This window comes from Amblyomma maculatum, chromosome 1 (assembly GCF_055883805.1).
Source record: "Amblyomma maculatum isolate TAMU_Amacu chromosome 1, ASM5588380v1, whole genome shotgun sequence".
Lineage (NCBI taxonomy): Eukaryota > Metazoa > Arthropoda > Arachnida > Ixodida > Ixodidae > Amblyomma > Amblyomma maculatum.
The window spans coordinates 383,387,255-383,408,089 of NC_139344.1; the positions used below are offsets into that span (position 1 = coordinate 383,387,255).

General features: G+C 45.1%; 1 protein-coding gene across 3 annotated transcripts in view; it reads right to left on the minus strand.

Moving 5' to 3' along the window:
- Positions 1 to 20,835, minus strand: part of Isha (Insulator su(Hw) mRNA adaptor) — an 88,428-nt gene that overhangs the window by 16,218 nt on the left and 51,375 nt on the right. The window contains exons 14-16 of one of the 3 annotated variants that reach the window (XM_084593104.1): positions 20,536 to 20,707; positions 12,934 to 13,200; positions 11,665 to 11,712 (exon numbers count right to left, since the gene is read on the minus strand). In XM_084593104.1, coding sequence (XP_084449230.1) covers positions 11,665 to 11,712; positions 12,934 to 13,200; positions 20,536 to 20,707 — 487 coding nt within the window. The remainder of the gene's footprint in view (positions 1 to 11,664; positions 11,713 to 12,933; positions 13,201 to 20,535; positions 20,708 to 20,835) is intronic. The other 2 variants (XM_084593113.1, XM_084593120.1) reach the window with 2 other exon arrangements.

Genomic DNA, 20,835 nt, shown 5'->3' on the forward strand with positions numbered 1-20,835 from the left:
GGAGGACACGGAAGGGGGAGGTCATGAAGACTGCGATCCCAAAAATGGCGAAAGGCGAAGAGAACGTATGAAGCACAAAGCCCGCCAACCACGAGAACAGAGAGCTGGAGCAGAAGACACCTGGGGGCAGCTGGCAGAGACCGTCATGTCAGAACGGAGAGCAATCTATAGCCATCGCCAGATCCTCCACGCTCTAGCGTGCTTCGTCCAATCGCAGCCTCGAATTCGAGCACAGGACTTAAAACCATCACCAGGCTTACAATCAGAAGCGAACAACGCTTCGACCGCGTGGCAAAAAGAATCGTGAGAATTCACAGGGAAAACAAAACTAAAAAAGGCAGTGCTCGATTCGACAGGACAGAAAAAGCAAGCGTGCAAAATCTGGCAATTTTCGGCGCCGTTCGCAGCTAGGGGGCTGCCGCACCTTGTTTTGTCTAAATTTAATTTCCAGTATTCCTGAAGGGTAGCATAACACATACTACTGGAATATAGGCCCTCCCAAAAATCGTTTGCTTGTTTCCCCATTACTCAGCTGGACATAGCAAAATGTGGAAAAGCAAAGCTAGAAGAAGGGCAACCTTAGCTAAACAAGTGCTAAATTATAGAGGCTTCTAGCATGCCGGTGACATACCAACATAGGTATATACCAATTTAATGGACCCTTCTAACACAAGCGCAGTGGCTGCGATTATCCCCAACCCTCTCATTGCGCAGGAGGCGACCGCTAAACTGGCACAGTACAATCTACTTATAATAATCAAATTGTTGGGGTTCATCAGATTCCCTACTGCCCCCCTAATAAACCATATAAAAAAACTGGGGTGTCTAGCAAACCAATATTTTCAAAATCCCCGACTTTTCCAGGTCCCCCCCCCCCCCCCCCCTCCCGATTATTTCAGTTCAAATCTCCTGACGAGCAACGCTGCTGAAGAGTAAAGAGCCTCAAAAATGTAGCTGCTGACGATAATTAGCATAAATGATAATTTGCATCAAAAGCTATTTATAATCATATTGCGCAATTTACAACAGCGAAAAGGCTGTCATTAGTGTTAATGGCAGTTAAGAACGTCAGAGTTTACTGAAAATTAAAAGCGCATTGATGCCAGCTTCGGAACACACGAGCCGCCCACTCCGCAAACGGCTGAGCCAATCCAACCCAATATGGCTGCGAGCGTACATAGCAGCACGCAGCACGCAGCACATAGTAGCACAGATCGCTGATCGCTTTCGCGCTGGCCACTGCCGGCACAGTTATTTCTGCTTTTTGCCGCAAACTACTCTAATGAAGCGCTTCCGCATATTTTACCGAGTACCCACCTCACTGCTAGATCTGCTGTCCATGCAGGAGATCTATTAAATATGGTAAAAAATCTCATAATTTGTTAAGAAGGTTGGCATCTTTTAAGAACATAAAAACGCATGATATATTAACAAGAGCATTTTCTCCGATGAGTAGGCTAGGGTGAAGAGGAATATATTCTGAATAAAATGTTGGAAAATGCTTCTTTCTTAGTTCTTCTAGCCTTGTGCAGGAATATAAAATATGATTAATTGTGATTGTTTCTCCGCAAAGCTCGCATGCTGGTATTTCCTCTTTTCTAAGAATATAACCATGTGTAAGGTGTGTATGTTCAATACGGAGGCGACATAAAATGACTTCTGTGAATCTTCTTGATGTGTGCATGACTTCCATTCAGATATGACAGGTTTTACTAGATGTAGCTTAATTTTTTTTTCCTTATTCCATTTAGACTGCCATCTATCTCTCAGATTAGACTGCATTAATTTGACTGCTTCTTTGTAGGGAACGTGCACTTTCTTAATTTCTATATGTTGAGCTTGTGCAGCGCATATATCAATGTGACTTGGAACCCAGCAAAGCTTTAAGTATGTCCCTGGGTTGTGGGTGTTTTGATGCTGTGTATGATGTCACCAATAAACGATTGCCTGAATTTTTATGATCATATGCTGTTAATATGCTCAAGGAATCAGTTTAAATGACATTTTTCTCTGTTTTCATTTTTAATTTTTTTCTGGGGTCATAAGGACTGCATAACACTCGGCAGTGAAAATGGATGCACACTGTGGTAGTCGTACTGTTCTATTCCAATTGTTTTGGACCACTGCGCTTCCAACATACTGTGCAGATTTTGAACCATCTGTATAGAATGCCACACATTCTCTGTACTTTTCAGTTAGTGCTAAAACTTCATGCAATATGTGTTCATGTGGTGTTTGTTTTTTCTGGAATTGATTTAAAGTCACATACAGACAGCAGGCAGTACCATGGTGGAAGTGGATCAGGCTTTCGGGTAATATTAATGAGTCTGTTATGCCTAAAACTTGACATTTCTCTTCAAAGTGGAGCAGAAGTGGTTTTATTTTTTGAGGTTTGTTTGTAAACAGTGTTCGAGATTGGCACTTTGTAACTATTGGGTAACAGATATGGTTTGGCATTCGCTGTCGGGCGTTTCTGGCTGTGACGCACCCCCAATGTCGGCTTGGAATCATCATCAATATCAGGCTAATTAAAAAATTAGCTAAATAAGGATAATATAAGAAAAAAAACTGCTCGATAATTCTTGAGAGTCGGAATCTGTGCTCAGATCATATTTATAATAAAGAGAGCCATCGCTCCAGTCCTCAGTCGAAGGTCCCGCCTGGTCAGCCATCCGAAAGTAACCGCGCGTTCGGAGGGAGCACTTTCGATGGCCCACACAACGGAGAGAAATGGCACGTTGTGAAATCAAGATTACAGAGGGAGATGGAAAGAGGCTAAAACAACCATGAAAACAACCTCTTTGCCGCTGCTAGCCTCAAGCAAGGGCGCGGCAAGAGAGAGGGAAAGCCACGATCCAATCATGTGTCGATGGCGCGAGCCCCTGGACGTGACGCGGCGTCATAGCAGACACGCCAACAGAATAAAAATAAAAACCTGCAAACCTGCAGCAGATGGCAGTACAACCTATGAACCCGTAACCGCACTCGCGTGCATGGAAGAATGCTCACGCGCGCACCGTGTGATCGCTTAGTGCGATAGAGTAGCGCGGCGTAATTTCGTCTCCTCAACGGTTGGGTCCCGCAACTTCTTTCTCCTCACTGGTTGCCTCTGAGCAGGTTAAACGGCGATAGTTACCGATAGATGTCTCTGAACACAACCTAAAGGTAACATACACTCACTGAAGGCAGGAAATGATTACGGTGAAGGTAATTGATTAGTGTTACCATTGACATGCCATAACCTCGTGGCTCTGTTCACGGGTGGTTTTGCAGCTAATAATAAATAAAAACACTACATATTGTAACCTAAAGGGGAACACTCCCCAGGAATGAGCTTGGCAGCTTATTTTAAAGTTGTTGTAAAAAAAATAAAAAAATGTTATTCAGGATCCGAATAAATGCTTTATTCGCTTAGTGCTGAGGTAAGTATAGTATCAATCCATTGCGCCAGTGAAGCAACGAGTATGGCAAGCTTCAAACCCGCTATTATTCCTTTTTACAATATTTCCGCTATCTGTCGCCAGGTGACGCTGCTCAGAGGACCCTACCGTTGAGGGAACGGAATCACGCAGTAGCACGCGTGGAGCGACCGCGCCTCCCAGCAAAGAAAGTGACGGAGGTGGGCGCAGTCTCTCCATACTCTTCCGTATATACGTATCAACACAACACGGGGCGAAAAAGCGAACTTGTAGAATGATATTACAGATGGCGCAGCCTGTCCAAGCACACCAGCTTCGCGCTCAGGCGGGAAGTTTTGAACGCACGATAGAGAACATACCGGTACGTCGGTGACACTGTGGGGGGAAAAAGCGAAAACATACCGGAATGTTCGTGGCAGCGAAAGGGTTAAGTGAGCGTTGAGAAAGAAAGTCGCTTATACATTTTAGCCTCCTGCCGCGAATGCCAAGCTCTCCCAAATCACGCAAGATCCCAAACCTCCACATTGTATCATAGGCTTTTTCGAGGTCGAAAAAGACGGCAAGCCAATGCTGTTTATGGATAAAGGCTTCTCGAATAGTATTTTTCAGTCGGACAAGGTGATCAATAGTTGATCATGTCTTTTTGTAGCCGCACTGATGGGTATCAAGAAGTTTCCGGGATTCAGGAACAAACATGAGCCTTATATCTACAATGCTTTCAAAAGCTTTTGCAAGGCAGCTCGTCAGGGCTATTGGTTTGGAGAGTACGGGGGCTTCCCAGGCTTTAAGAGTGGTACTATAATGGCAGTCTTCCAGGCTTCTGGTATTGTTCCAGATATCCATATTTTATTAAAAATTTCAATAATGCATCTGCTCACAACTGAGACAAATGAGCAAGCATTTCATAATGTATTTCATCTGGTCCTGGTGCAGTTTGTTTGCCGGCATTTAGTATTCGTTATTTCCTCAAGTGTAACTAAACAGTTAAAAGGTTCATTTGTGCCTCCAGCTATTGGGAGTCTTGTTTTTCAGCTGCTATTTCATACTTTATAAAGGAATACGTATAGTGTGCCGAACTAGAGATTGCAGCAAAATGCTCCCCCAATATGTTTGCTTGTTCTACACTCGTTTGTGTACCAGGAGTTGTTAAAAGTGCAATCGTGAAAGGATAGTTATTTACCGTCTAGTTTATTAACCTGATCCCACAATTTTTTAGATGTGGTTGAGCTATTTATTGATGACACAATTTTGCCACGAGGCTTTTTCAGCTTTGCAGCGAATTCACTGTGCTTTAGCCCTGGCCTTTTTAAAAGTTATAAGGTGCTCATGTGTAGGATATCTCCGGAATATTCCCCAAGCTTTATTTTGTTTTCTTTTTGCCTCTACGCACTCGTGTATACCACATTTTATGGTTTCGCTGAACAGCTCCCGAGGACTGTGGAATAGCCAGGTGTGCTGCAGCAATAATACAAGCGGTAATCCTTTCATTCAGCTCATCTATGCTGAGATTTTCTCAACATACTTTTACGAGGTCGGCTTTAGACTGGAATAGTGTCCAATCTGCCAAGTGAAGTTTCCACTGCCGTGGTTTGGTTAAAGTGATGGATTGTGAGGATGCTAGATTTATTATGACCGGTAAATGATCACTTCCATATGGGTTGTCAAGAGCGTCCCATTTAAAATCGGTAAAAATTGATGGTGAACAAAATGATAAATCTAAGCAGCTCATTTTTCCTGTGCTTGGAAAGCAATATGTTTGTTCACCTGTATTCAGGAGGCAGACGTTGTTGCACAGCAACAAATCTTCTAAAATACGTCCTTTACTGTCTGTTTGCTCACTTCCCAAAAGGAGGAGTGTGCATTAAAATCTCCAACTAAAATATATGGTTCAAGTAACTGTTGTAAAAGTTCCTCTAAATCGTGAAGGGTTACGATAACATCAGGTTGAAGGTAGACAGAACATATTGTGGTTGTTTTAAAATTATCAACAGTAACTGCAACAGCTTCGAATTTAGTTTTGCGATGGACTTCTCGCATTTCAATACTGCTCTGCACAATAATAGAGGAGACCTGCTTGCTCTGTCACATCGAAACACTTCGTGAATTTTTAGGATTTTCTTTTGTTGAGGCCTCAGATTGGTCTTTTGTAGGCATAAGACCACAGGGGACAGTGAATTTAAACGGTCTGTTATGTCACTGTAGATTTTTAAAAGGCCACAACAATTCCAGTGGATTAGAAACGCCATGTTTAAAAAACGGTGAAAAAAAGGTAGAAAATTTATGTTGGTTGGTCCTTTGGACCTGTAATAGAGATTTTGTCCCTTCTTTTACTCTCCAGGGAGCTCTGCCGCCGCTGCAGCGGAGGCGGGGTTGTATCGATCACATCGTCAGATGTGCTGGAAGATTGTGTAGAGGGGATGGATAAGACTGTTTTGGACTTCACCATGTGTGATGGTGCCTTGGGGCAGGCTGACCGAGAGGTTCGTGTGGCCCGTTTTGCGGGTGGCGGAGCAGTGTCAGCTGCTTCCGCCAAGGACGCAGATGGTGCGCTCCTGGCTCACTGTGCGTGGCCTGGGCAGGCGGCGAAATCCGCTGTGATGCTGCACCCTGCTGCGTCACAACGGAGCATGTTGGATTTTGATTCTCAAGCTTTATCCGTGCTTCTTTGAATGTTAGGTTAGGTTAGCAATGTTAGGGATGACCCGCGCTATTTTCATTGAATGGATGGTGGCATTCGACCTTACATGAAGCGGCAGGCCCAGAAAGTTTGTTTGCTTCTGCAGAGTTGTTCAGCGTGTGACTCTAACGAAGTCAAGCTAACACGGAGCTCAGGTTGTTTCCTCCAAACCAGGGTGTAATTCTTAGCCTGAAGCGCACTTACTGCATGAGGTTAATTGAGCAATTGCTCTTCAACTGCGAAACCGGATGAGAAACAAAGGTGGATATGTACATGGAGCTGCAAATGGTGTCTGCTGCCTAGAGCACACTGGGGCGTTCGTTGGCACGCTGAATTTGCCGAAGCTTGACCATTAAACTTTGCTGGGGAAGCACCGGACGTTTTAGACGACAACGACGAAAAGGCGTCACCGGCTCCAGGCATCCCAGCTGTCTGGACAACGCTAGAAAAAAATGGGAAACATGCCGCCCAACCTCGAGCTCGACAAGTACACTGGCGCTGATGCTTGTGTGTAAGTTCACGAAGATTTGAGTGATGAGCAGATCATCAAATCTGCCCGGAATGAGGAGGACTCTTCGGATGACAAAGATGATCTGCAGGATGTGCTTGCTGCTGCAACCGCCTAACAGGTGATGGGACGCCTTCGATGTCATCGGGAGTTTTGTTGCTACCCGTGATGACGATGTCGCAATGGGTTTGCAGACTGAATGTGAGCATTGCATGACCGCGTTGCTCGCCGTCACGCAATGCCGATTTTTGGCATTAGAAGTATTGCTGCTACTTGAGCAATTCTATTGCGTTTCACATCAAAGTTTTGCGGCAACGAATTTTCTACTTCTTTAAGGGGAGACCATGCAGTTTAAACCAATTCTGGCAATTTTTATTGTATGCGGATGAAAACAGCACACCAAATGTATTTTTGTGTGCTGAACACCAATGTATTTTTACCTATCGCGCTTTAATGTTGAAATATTTATTAATTTATGAATAATCATTCTGCTCAAGTTTTTAATAACTCCAGAGCACTGGCCAAAATATGCGATGAGATTATGGTGGAGATGAAAAGATCTTGCCTCATATAGTACAGATCGAGCACTACAATATCAAAGAAAAGAGGCTTTACAATTTTAATTTGCCATTGAAAATCCCATAAAAAAAACCTAGAAGGGAAACTCTAGTACTTCCAGTGTAGCCCCCCCCCCCCCCCCTAACTTTATGTCAGCAAAATATCGCTGATTTTCGTAACTGCATGTTCTTTTTTCTTCTAAGAGTGCTTGCCATAATTTATAATATTTTGCGCTCTCTCCAGTGCGTGCTTAAATAAAAGCCACCCCTGCTTTCGCACCGTGAAAGGTATGCTTTCAGGTTTTGCCACTAGATGGCGCCACGGTGTTTGCAATTTCGTGAATGAAGCAATGACAGTGCCCACTAAAACTTTCGTCGACGAGGGCATGCGTTATTGTGCCGTAACAGCATTGAGTGTAACTGAAAAGGATGTTACACTATGCAAAAAAAATGTCTTGATTACTGTCTGGCGAGTGAAAGTTATATTTGCTTTCGGTACGTCTTTTTTGTCGACCACCAGTTGTCATCGCGGTCGCTGCTCATGGTTTCCAGCATCGGACTACATAATAACAGGCGCACGCATTGATCGAAAAATTCCCGGTATAAAGTTTCTACAGCGTTTCTAACAAAACTGTTATGGAATCGAACATTTTAGACCTCAATCTTTCCACTGCGGCAAAAAAAAATCGAGACCTAAATGCCAGTGTTCTGTCCCTTTAACAAGAACTGTCAAAATTTCTTGTCTATGTGTTCAAGATGAGCCAGGAAGTGCAACTAACCCACTCTTTTAATTTTCGCCTCCTGGTATAAAAAGTTATATGACTCTTCAAATACACCTATTAAAGTGTGAAAAACTTCAACGCGCAATCTTTATAGTTTATTTTTAAGAGGGAATCTTTAGTTAGTATTGCACAGAGCAATTCATCAGCTTTAAAATGCAACAATAATTGTTCAAATGTGCGGAGATATCTGGAGATAAGCAACCGCACATGCAGCAGTCAAAAACCCCGTTTTTAGCAAACAAGGAAATAAGTTTCATAACAAGCTCTGAGTTTATTTATTATAAATTGAAGCTTACACTTCAGTGGTCTTTATACTAGAAGCCTACAGGCACATAATCACAATCAATATCTTTCCCTCGTTTTCTTTTCCATCACTTGCTCGAAGTTTTCAGCATCTGTAGAACATGTTTGAGCTGTTTATTCACGGCTGGGAAGCTTGGCACGGTAAACGGCGTCTCGTTTCCCGGCGCTTCTTTGAAGTCCCCACAACAGATTGCTTGCGGTGGGTAGCGGACATCACAGAAAGCCTTCACTGATCTTGCGTGAAGAGATGAATAACATCTTTTTTTTGGCTTCGGAAAGAAGTGGTGTGTCAACGCCCACACCCTTCGGCATTGTGACAGGCACCGGCGCAGCACAGGCTCGTTGGGCTAATCGTGATGGGTCCGATGGCTCTTTGAGCACCCGACACTGCCGTTTTAGTTTTCTACCAAAGGCACGAGCCATTCGAAACTTCCGTTTACAACCAGACATCGCGGTGGAGAAATGCGATAGCACGGCAAAATGGCGGGCGACGCTTTTTTGTGCAGCAGACGATACTTCCCGGCATCCAATCAGGAGGAAGGATTGGCCCCACCATGTGGTGCAAAAACACCAACAGCATGCGAGATTTTAGCATCTTTTTGTCGTGGTCTAGCCCCCCCTGTTGCCGGACTGAGAACTGGTTCCCGCCAGGAGAGAAAGTAGCAAAGTTCAGCTTTCGAATGATATCAAAATGGCCGCACTTCACTGCGCCTTGCCGCGAGGCGCAAGGTGTAATTCGATCAATCTTCAGGGGTTTTTTTTATGAGCAAAAATTCACCCGCTATGGTCTTCAAAATATAACGCAGTAAATGATTTAGATTTTTCGCAGCTAAAGACTCGGTTGTCCCCTTAGCCTTAAGTTATTTTATGACTATTGCAGTGCTGTTAAGTTAATTCGCATTGTTCGACTCGATTCATTCATCACTGGTAAGAAGGCAAGCCGACAAACGTGGATGCAAATACAGTTGAATCCCGCTATAACGAAATTCACGGTGCACGAAAAAAAATTCGTTCTCGCGGAACTTCGTTATCGCAAAAATTTGACGTGAAACGCAGAAAGAATTGCCCAAGCAGCAGCAAAGGCGTTTAATGCCAAAAATCTGTAAGCTTGGTTTGCTTACGCTTCACGGCGAGCAACGCCGTCACGCGATTTTCGCACTCGGTCAGCAAACCCATTGCAACATCGTCGTCTCGGACAGCAACGAAATTCCTGATGACATCAAAAGCGTCCATCACCTGTACGGCGGTTGCCGCAGCCGGCGCTTCCTGTACGTCGTCGTCTTCTTCATCGGAAGAGTCCTTATCATTCCGGGCAGCTTTTATGATCTGCTCATCACTCACATCTTCGTGAACAACAACACAAGCGTCAGCGCCGATGTATTCGTCGAGCTCGAGATTAGGCGGCACGGTTCCTATTTCTCCCAGCGTTTTCCAGGCGGCCGCGATCCCCGGAGCCGGTGACGCCTCTTCGTCGTCGTCTGTAACGCCTGGTGTTAGGCCAGCAGAGTGTACGGGTCGACCTTCGGCAAATCCGGCGTGCCTGAAACAGTTCACAATTACTGAGCGCCCCAGTGTGCTCCAGGCAGCAGACATAATCTGCAGTGCCACGTACAAGTCCACCTTCGTGTCTCGGCCGGTTTCAGCGTTAAAAGGCAGCCGCTGAATTAACCTCCCGCGGTAAGCGCGCTTCAGGCTAAGAATCACGCCCTGATCGAGAGGCTGTAAGACAGACGTGCAATTGGGAGGGAAAAACCTCAGCTCCGTGTTAGTGAGCTTGACTTCGTCGGAGTGATGCGCTGAACAATTGTCCAAAAGCAAGCAAACTTTACGGCCCTGCCGCTTCATGTCGCGGTCGAATGCCATCATCCACTCGGTGAAAATAGCGCGGGTCATCCATGACTTGTTGTTCGCCTTGTACTGCACAGGTAGGCTACGAGTTCCCTTAAAACAGCGCGGCTTGGCACTTTTGCCTATGACTAACGGCGGACGCTTGTCCGAGCCATCCATGTTTGTGCAAAGCAGCACTGTGATGCGTTTTTTGCTGTGTTTGCCGCCGTGACAGCGCTGCCCCTTGAAGTCGAGCGTCCTAGCCGGCAACATCTCGTAGAATAGCCCGGTCTCGTCGGCGTTGTAAATGTCTGCAGGCGCGAAGTTGCTTAAAATTCCGGCCATGTTACTCGCCTTCCAAGCAGCTGCTCCGTCCACGTCTGCTGACATTGACTCGCCGCACAACACTTTTCCAACGATGTTATGGCGGGCCTTGAAACGGTTTAGCCAGCCAATGCTGGCTTTAAAATCATAAATGCCAAGTAGGCATGCATAGTTCAAGGCTTTCTGCTGGACGATGCTTCCGGACAGGGGGACGTTGCTGGCTCGTGCTTCCACAAACCACGCATGCACTGCTTTGTCCAACTTTTCATGGAGGGGCCGCGTCACCTTTTTGTGCTTCGAGGATGTGCCTGAAGCAAGTGCCATTCTCACGCTGTCCTTATTGCCTAGAATCGTTGACAGCGAACTTGCAGGAATTCCGAAGTCTTCAGCAATTGTCGCTTTCTTCCTTCCGCTTTCTGCTTGGGCGATTATTTGAGCTTTTTGCTCAAGGGAAAGAGTTTTGCGTTTTTTCACTTGCGTTGCCATCGTGTCCTGCGGATGAAAACTCGTCGTTGTCGAAGAGAAAGGCAGCGAGTGAACAACGCGACCACGACACAAAGCCAAAATGGCGGAACTGCAATCACGTGATTTCATGCTTAATGTGGCTTTGGATTTGACTTGGACTTCTCGCCAATAAAACTAGTTTCGGTTTCGATTTTGAACGCGAAAATTTCGTTGAAGCGGAAACGCTCTGCAAAAATGGTTCGTTGTGCAGAGAAATTTAGGCCATTAATTCTTATAGGATACTCGCGGGGAATAAAAAATTATTCGTTGTCGCGGAAATTTCGTTGTGGCGGTATTCGTTGTGGCGGGATTCAACTGTATATGATGTTTTTTTTTTTTCTTCGCCGGTCCGGATATAATAATCGGTTACAATGAGCGGATTTTCCTGTTTTCTCAACATCGTTGTAAATGGACTGCACTGTATAAATCTACACTACTGCGCCGCTGCTCAGATAAATCTCTCTAATGCTTCAGCATGTACATCGTTGCTAAAGCAAATATGCTAGTGCTCTGGCACACCACTTTTCCAATTGCAAGGGCTAGCACACGTAACAGCCCCAATATTAGTTATATTCTCCTCATCTTTTCTCAACATACTTGTACGACACTCAACAAACAAAGGGGATCAAGAACTAGCCCGAGTCAACTATTACCACGCCCTACCCTAGCAAACACGCATGCTTTCCCTCCCGCCCCAGGACGGTACTGGACAGACAGACAAAACGCAAACCAAAGAATTTTTCAATCAAGAGTAGTGACTCACATGCACCTTTAATTTGTGCTTCGTTCGTCTTAACGGCCCCTTGGCCCACTGAAAATTACAAACAAGTAGAATCAGCAATATTTAAAAACAACAGAAGAACACAGGCAAGACTAGTTGCTATTTGCAAGCACAAGCAAAAGCACAAGAGTAAAGGCAAAACAAAAAATGGGATGCTATTCCCGATACGCTGCACTGAGACTTCCTTTTCCCCTTTTATTGCTACTACAGGCACCATGCACGCAAAGCAAGTTATCCTTATTCTTATGTGCTGCTAACAAGCCTGTTAGGTTATCCAAGTGGATTAGGGAGTGGACATTGCCATGGGGAAGGAAAGGAGTTCTGCAGTGTTCACACAACTGATGACCGTAATCCCTTCTGTGATTACTGCGCACCTCGCAGCAGCCGCCGACACGCAATTTACGGAACACGCATAAGTGCCACATTGTCTTTGGCTTTCTCTTTTGCCCATTAAACTTTTTATGTTCTGCCGGAACGACTAATTTCATATGCGGTACACTCCCTTTTTCTTTCCTCCCGCACTGTTTCTCTGCCCCACGTTTTAACTGTTTGAGGATTGAGAGTTTTGGCAAACTGCGCCTCGAATCAGTGGGGCCAATGTAACCCCATGCAAGACTGTTGCAAGCAAAAAGGAAAGAAAACAGAAGAGCAAATAGAAAAAAAAAGTAAGTTCGGTATCCGCGGAGGACTGATAGAGAACCGCTGTTCACTTACACATTTTACGCATCACGTAACAGTCAGAGTGGAGTACACAATAATTAACAAAAATATGCACGTCCCTGTAGATATACAGTTTTCTCAAAAAAACTAGGGGGTGCACAAATATTCCAAAATTCAAATAGCAGTTCGTGAACAAATTCCGCTATTAAATTAAATTCGCACTGCAGATTTACTATATCAATTACAGTCAAAATTTTTTATTACTGGCTGCACCAAAGGCACAGATTTGACAACTGATTGTAACGGATAACCCTTTGCAACAGCACAGAAAAGTCACACTGTACATGCAGCTACAATTTTGCCGGTCATTCATAACAGTCGTCATCACCGGCCCTTACAGCCCGACTGCAGTGCCTTGAGTGACAAATCCGCTTGCTCCAGTTAATTTTTTGGCACCCCGAACTGCAACCTTTTCCTCCTTATGAAGCTTTACTACCACTAACCAACTCCTGTTGTTTATGACAAATGCAAGGATGACAATTGGGACCCAGGCAAACCGCACCTTGGGTGAAAGAGGGAGGGCCGTCTCACCTGGTGGAAGCGGGATGCTGAACTGGGGAACCGGCGGTGGCACCATGGCGACAGCCGTGCCTCCCCCAGGTGTGGCCATGGTTGTTACAACGGGAGCACCGGCCACCGGCGGGAAGGCCACAGCCATCATGGCCTCGGCAGATGCCTGTGCTGCCTGTGACTGCTGCTGCTGTTGCTGCTGCTGCTGCTGCTGCTGCGCCAGGTCGAGCAACACTGGTGGAAGTGGCTCACCCATGCTGCGCTGACGCTCCTGTTCGGCGTATTTCTCTGCAAGCCAAACAACAAAAGGAGAGTCTTACATCATGTGCCACAGGCACAGGATGTCTAGCAAACCAATATTTTCAAAATCCCTGACTTTTCCAGGTTTTCCCTGATTCTTCCTGCTCAAAACCCCGACGAGTCAAAAGGCTCAAAAATGTAGCCGCTGATGATAATGAGCACAGACCACAACGAAAAGCTATTTATTAATCATATTGTGCAATTTACAATAGTGCAAAGGCAACTGTCATTAGTATCAATAACAGCTTAGAACATAAAAAAATTTCATAAAAATTAAAAGCGCACTGATGCCAGCCTCCAGCTTTAGAGCACGCGAGCCCATCGTTTGCGAACCGTCCACCACGCAATCAGCTGAGCCAATCCAATCCAATATGGCAGCACAGCTCATTGATTGCTTCCACGCTGGCGCCGCAGTTATTCCTGCTTTTTGCTGCCTACTACTCTCACGCAGCACTTCGCCACCTTTTGTTGAGCACCCACCTCATGTGCATATTGGTTCTTTTATTGTGGCAGCTCAGCCATGCGCTGGCATCAAAGTAATATATCACGCCTTGCCTTGCGGCGGCAGCCACGCGCACTGGAGAGACAGCTAAAAAATCTGCATGAGTAACATACTTGCTGTGCACCAGCTTAAAATGAAAATGCCCAGCGAAATATATTATGCAATTTTCCCTGACTTGGCAAAATTTTTGCTGGTTTCCCTGATTTCTCCCAGTGCATAAAATTTCCCTGACAATTCCCAGTTTTCCCGGATGTTAGACACGCTAAAGCACGAGTGCGACACTTTCACGCAGTGTAATCTCAAGCAACGCAAACTGTTATGCCAATATTGGTCCCCGCCAGGGTGGCGCAGTGGTAAGACGCCTGACTACTGTGCTGGAGTTCCTAGGTTCGAACCCGACCACGGCGGCTGCGTTTCGATGAAGGCGAAACGAAGTGGCGTCCGTGTGCAGTGCGATGTCAGCGCACGTTAAAGATCCCCAGGTAGTCGAAATTTCTGGAGTCCTCCACTACGGCGTCTCTCATAGCCTGAGTCGCTTTGGGACGTTAAACCCCACAAACCAAACCAAACCAAGCCAATATTGGTAGTATATTTGGAATGACTGGCTCAACATATGAGGAGTACATTGCCGACACAGTGCCAATATTAAAAGCCATTTGGCCAATATTGGTAGTATGTTGGCACAGTCCGTCCCAACATCAAATAAGTGCATTTCCAGTGAATCACCAATACTGTGCCGAAGCTTTGTGCTGCCTGACCTGTGGAAGCATACCCAGAACAAGGGGCCATCCTAACACAGCGCCCTCTACAGGTCACTTCAGCCAAAACCATCTTTAAGCAGCCTTCACCGCAGGCGAAAATTCAATCTGGAGCAACCTCCTCTTGTTCAGTAGCAGGAGCCCAATACTGCGAATGTGGCAAAAATGTGAATAGAGAGGGCGTTTAAGAACGGACCCGGGTCATTGCAGCCGAAAATCAGTCAGAAAATGGGATTTTCAATCTTCTCGTTTTCGCGATTCTGAGATCTTTCCGCAGCTATCTCTGAAGTTTCGTTGAAAAACATCGCCTAATTTGCGCGTTACAGCGTTTCAAAGACGAGAATCAGCGCGTGTGACCCTTTAAACTGAGGTCAAATTAAGCCGAATTTCGATCTCCCGCAGTTCGAGAAATACGCGATCCGCGGGCATAATCTTTGTGTCATTCGAAAGATCGTGATTCAGGCCATTCCTATATCTCGGTTGGTGACCATGAGCGAGCCCACCGAAGCGAAAAACAAAGGAGCAAAATCGCGTGAAACACGCCCTGCTATTGGACTCCCACCGCACGTGAGCAAAATGGCGAGCTTTGGTTGGCTGGCGGCGTCAACTACTGCGTTCCGGCGCCATTTTGAAAAGGTCTCTCCTTTATGCCTAGTCGGCCTAGAACCGTTCCCTCGCAACCACAACACGAAATGTGCAATATTAAGGTTCACGCTTCGTTATTAGCGAGGAGATAAAACGCGCCGGGGACGCTGCATCGCCGCATCTGGTTATCTGCCCTGTGAGACAGTGCCGCGACCAGCCGCAGAGGCAGTTGCGAAGCAGCGTCCCGCAAACACGCGGAACATAAAGAAGATTGCGCAGAATCCCAAATCTTGTCGAAATAAACTTTCTTCTGAATGCTACGCGGTGCAAGACGAGCAACGGTCGCTTATCATTAGTTGCAGGCTGACTGCGTTTACAGCATGAATGTGAGAATGGCAATCGCGCGCCAGAACTTGGCACCAACTTTTGAGGAGGTCACGATGCAAACGCACTCGTCTTGGTGGCGGCCTCCAGACTATGCGTTACGTTCGCCGGAAATTTCATTCTTTGAGGGCGAATACATTGATGGCAAATGATGCATTGACATCAAAAGCTAGTGAGAACCCACTTTAATGAGTTACTGTTAGCTTTGGTGCTTCAAAAATTTATCAACACGTTTTTCATCAATTTCTCAAAATCAATATATTGAGGACTGTACATGTTTGGAGGTGCAATATCTCTGGTTCTACGCATGATATTGCTATAATTCCTATTGCACCAAAAAGGTAAACTCATGTACAGTGCAAAAATATAAATGAATTTGTGGTATTTAATGAGGAAAGTTTTAAAAAATTACATGTTTTCTGCGGTGTCAAGGTGGCTTTTTAGTCTCTGAACTTTGACAAGCTGTAACTTTGGTTAAAATAGAACCAGGATATTCAATCTTGATTTTTGCATTCTCTGTGTGTTCTAAATTGATTTGATACGTCAGTTTTCATTATAAATCCTGTAGATTTACTGACAGCTCACCTCCAAACAAAGAGCAGAAAGTGCTCAATATCTTCAGAACTAAATGGCTTACATAAAATTATTGTGCATATTTGAAATCGGCACAAAAAGCTGCATAAATGGTGCAACTTTCATCAAAATCTACCAGTAAATAAAAACTTTTGTCTTAAGATCAGGGTCCCCTCTTAAATTAACTTTTGGCCAAGTTTAACAAGCCACAACACTCTCCACGAAGATTTCAATGGCACAAGGTTTTAAGCCTGCAAATGTTTTAAAAATGCACCGAAAAGAGCAAAGGTTACTTCCAGCAAGTCAACATCGAGAACGTAGTGCGAGAAAAGCATCCAGAGGCCTGTTAGGCCTATCGCCGGCAACGGCTCCGATGATATTGATTCTGTGTCGAACTTCATCAGCACGTCCGAAAAGAAGATTGGACTTTTCGCAAACAAAGAAAGAAGCTGCGATACATCTGCCAGTGTGGTAATGTGCGACGTTGATGCGATAACGACACTCGTGAAAGGCGTGGCGTGCCTTGCTTGTCGCGAGTGCCAACTCTTCGTCTGGGAGTCACCATGAAAGCGCAAGAGGCTTTCATCGTTTCTTGAAGAAAAGCCCTGCTCCCCATATATAAGTGGCTAACAGAAGAATAGCTGCTGGCTCGTTGCCTCCAAGGAAAAACTCGAAACAAAGTGGAATCACTGAACAGAAAAATTTGGCTGCTACGTCCGAAAACGAAGTTTGCTGCTCGGACTGCTGTTGAGACTGCCACAGCCCTTGCGGTCTTGTGGTTCAACAAAGGGCATGAAAGTTTTGAGCAGGTGCTGGAAGAGCTTGGAGTTCTTCCACCTAAGGGACTGCTAAGAACAAGGTTCGCGTCCAAAAGATGTCAGAACGGCAGACTGCTGAGGCATGAACTCATCGCCGCAGCGCGGCAAAGAAGGCTCGTATTGAGGACTCTGCTCGCAAAGACAATGAGCAAACTATGTATGGTGTTGGAAAGTTCTAGTGATTGTGAATTATTGCTATATAGCCTATGTCCATGTTTGCCAAATTTCGTGCAATTTCAGCTGCATCTTGCTGAGTAAAGGGGTTTCAAACTTTGAAATGCATTTCTCTCCTTTTGCAATTTGAGCGAATTTTCAAGTTTGCACACAGGACGTTTTGTACTTCTACTTTTCATATCACAACGAAACTTGGCACATGTGTTCTTTAGAATATGTAGCTTGCAGGTATATATCCAGAACTGCAGTATCTTTAATAGAAGTTTATAAGCATTTGATAGAACAGTAATGAGCCCCAAATATAAAAGGGTCACATCTTTACAATTCTTGTTTTCATATTAGGAACCTCCGTGACTACATTTGAGCTAGTTAACTGCATTCTACAGTTAGTCCGCCACAAAATGAGCTATAGCTTTTCATTCTCTATGACAATTTTCAATGTGAAAGCATGTGCACAAAAGACCTTTGTTTTATGCTTGTTAGCAAAACTGAGCAACAAGTATACATGCTGGAAGAAAACTAGTTAGTGTCCTGGAAAGAGCAGAAAAAACAGTAAAGACTCACAAAGTTTCATTGTTTTAGGCAGCTTATTAAGATTTTTTTTTTTTTTTTTTTCGAGTAGCATCTCCCCTTAAAAAGGCTAAGATCAATGTGGTACCATCAGACCAGCGAAAACCTCAAATGCCACTGATACAGCGAACGTGGATAAAGTATATGGAATCTAACTATTGAATGGAATGCTTTCAAAAACCTTTGTTGCAGTCTTCTTCTTATAGGACACACGACAGTGATTAGCAAAAGACTGAGAAATTAAGCATGCACTGTTCAAGCCTCTCAAAGCACGTTTCAGTTACATGTGCATTCATCTACCAACAGTAGGCAGCAAAAGGCTGGGAAGCAAACCAGGACGCGGTAGGAGTCACTCAGCCGTCTCTCTCATCTGATTAAAAAAAAAAAAAAAAGAGCCAGACAACTCTGTAGTGTAGACGTCGGACAGTAGTCTTTGGCCTCTACACATTCGCTGCGGCTCTTCAATGCTGCAATAGCATTTTCAAGCTGCCTTTCCGTAATTTTATCACAAGCCAGCAGCTTGTATCAGGCTTGACGCAATAGCATAGGTTAGGACAGGGGTTCTCAAACTGGGTTCCGCGGGCTGTCTTCTTGTGTTCCGCGAGAATCCTCAGAGCTCAGGGCAAGTACTGCTCTCAAAGAAAAATTTAATGGTGAAGGCTTGGTGAAATTTTGGATGGGGACTGCTCCGTTGTTTCCATGCCTCTTTGAAAGGGCAGTGGACATTTTGCTTCCCTTTGCAACTACATATGCATGTGAACAGGCATTTTCAACCCTCGCCTATCTGAAGAACAAGCACAGGAGCCGTCTTGACCCGGCAGCTGATATGAGACTGACTCTGAGGGGGATGGGGGGGGGGGGGGGGGGGGGGGGTGGCGGTTCCCTGGAACTATTTGAAGGCTTTTGGGGTTCCTCCAAGCAAAAAAGTTTGAGCACCCCTGGGTTAGGACAATAAATAAAAATTGGAAGTCCAGTATTTACTCGAATGTAACGTGACCACGAACGTGATGAGAGGGGCAACTTAACATATTGCCCAATGGGAAAAAATAAAACCACGAATGCAACGAGAGATAAGTGCCTGAAAAAATACCTTTATTAAACATTTTGGCCCTTGCAGACTCGTCAAAAACGCCCATTCGTCATCATCGGAGGCCAAGGTCATGGAAACCGAGTCTCCCTTTTCACACTCATCCGATCAGGTACACAATTAAAAATCACCTTCTGCTGCATCCGCAACTCACGTACGGCAGATTAGTTGATGTCTAGCTGTTGATCTGCTAAAATTTTGGATCTCTTCTGCTATCAGAATAGCTTTTCTTTTTAGCAAGCGCAGCAGTGTGCACGACGCGTTGCCATCGTGTGAAATGCGATAAAAAGTCATCGCAAAGATGCGACAAGCGCATGGTAGAGGTGTGACGTGATTCTCAACATACGAGCAAAGAGCGCAACGTTTTGACTGGATGGACTGGGATTTGGCTTATGTTGCCAACATAACATCATAAAACCACGGGAACCGATACCGAGTGGTGGCGGATTCAAAATGGATGCACCCTGGCGCTGCTTCAGGGCAACTGAATCGCAGTATTCAATTGTTACGCAAGGGTAGATTTGACAGCCAAAAATCATGAAAACAACTCGTTATATCCGAGTAAATACAGTATTAGCCTCCATTATGCTGCCAGCTACATCAATGCAGTGGGAAGACGCCCGACCACTATGCCGGAGTTCCCGGGTTCGAATCCGACCTCGGCGGCTGCGTTTCGATAGAGGCGAAACGAAGTGGCGTCCGTGTGCTGTGCGATGTCAGCGCACGTTAAAGATCCCCAGGTGGTCGAAATTACTCCGTTGCCCTCCACTACGGCTCCCCTTTCTCTCTCTTTCTACTTTCACTCCCACCTTCCTCCCTTTCCTTACGGCGCGGTTCAGGTGTCCGCAGAGCAAGTGCGACAGATATTGCGCCTTTCCCTTCCTGTGAATCAACCAACCAACCGATCGTTTTAACCGATTATCGTTATATCTGGACGGGCAAAAAAGAAAGAAAGAAAAAAATGAAAAAAAGAAAAAACTACTCACGCGTATTTTCCCATGCATGTAGGCTTGCCTACTTACCAGGATTGAGTAAATCGGGTTGAACAACGCTTATCAACCTAAAGCACTAAGCACTTTATTACAGGATACATCAATTGCCATAAAATAACTTAAACACTTTAAAAAGTCGGAAATTCGCACTTGCTAAAGCAGCAGCTGAAGCTTGACAAGCACTGTGAGCATCGCTTCCAGTAACGCATACGCCAGCAGTAGTCCTTCTTGCGTGCACGAAACCGATTAGCGACTGGATGAACTGCAGGGCATTCCTAGCCTTGATCATCGTTAAAATCGTACAGACCAAATGTCCGCATTTTTTCACGAGGAACTTTGAAACCATGCCAGAAATCCTGATGAATCTGCTATTTCATCTCGAGAGCTGTCATGCCTTCTATGTGGGCGGCGCAATCTTTCACAGAAGCAACATTTGGCGATGGCGATGACGATACGGTCGCACCCTTTGCACGGCAACAGACAGCGTTTGCGATGATGACAGTGCTCATTGCTCGCGGATTTCTCTACGACAATCCGTTTTCGCCGCATATGTCGAGTTTTCCCGTCATTCTCTTTATCGTATTTTATTTTTAAAACAGTCAGACAAATTTTCGAAGTAAACATCTACCAGGCGGCGATAAAACTCGTATCCGATTTACCGCCTACAATCAATCGCTATATCTGGTTTATTTTTACATTGGATCCAATGAGAAAATTATTAAATCCCAATAATTTGATCGTTATAAGCGATATATCATTATATTTAGTATCGCTATAAGTGGACTGCACTGTATAGCCAATGGGGAATGCTGGACATTGAAAAAAGTGAACTGGACGTTGAAAAAAGAGAACAAGGGAAATTAAAATGAAGAAAAATCACCTCTGAGGTTGTCAGGCAATGAGTCCTTGTCAATGACACCTCCCTCCTCCAAAGCAAGAAGGTTCACCTCGGCAGGCAGCTTCTCCAGTGGTATGTAGCTGACGCCCAGGTCCACCTCCCAGAAGTCCTTGAGTTCCTTGCCCTTCACACCTTTCCCCGGTGCCCATGCCATCTGCGACAAAAGAATGTTCAATCACTTGCATTGCGATATGTGTTCCAAGGGATACCTCCACAGGCATAAACCTACCTTTAAGGTGGGACATGGGTTTTAGAGCTATACAGTAAAAGCTCGTTATTTCG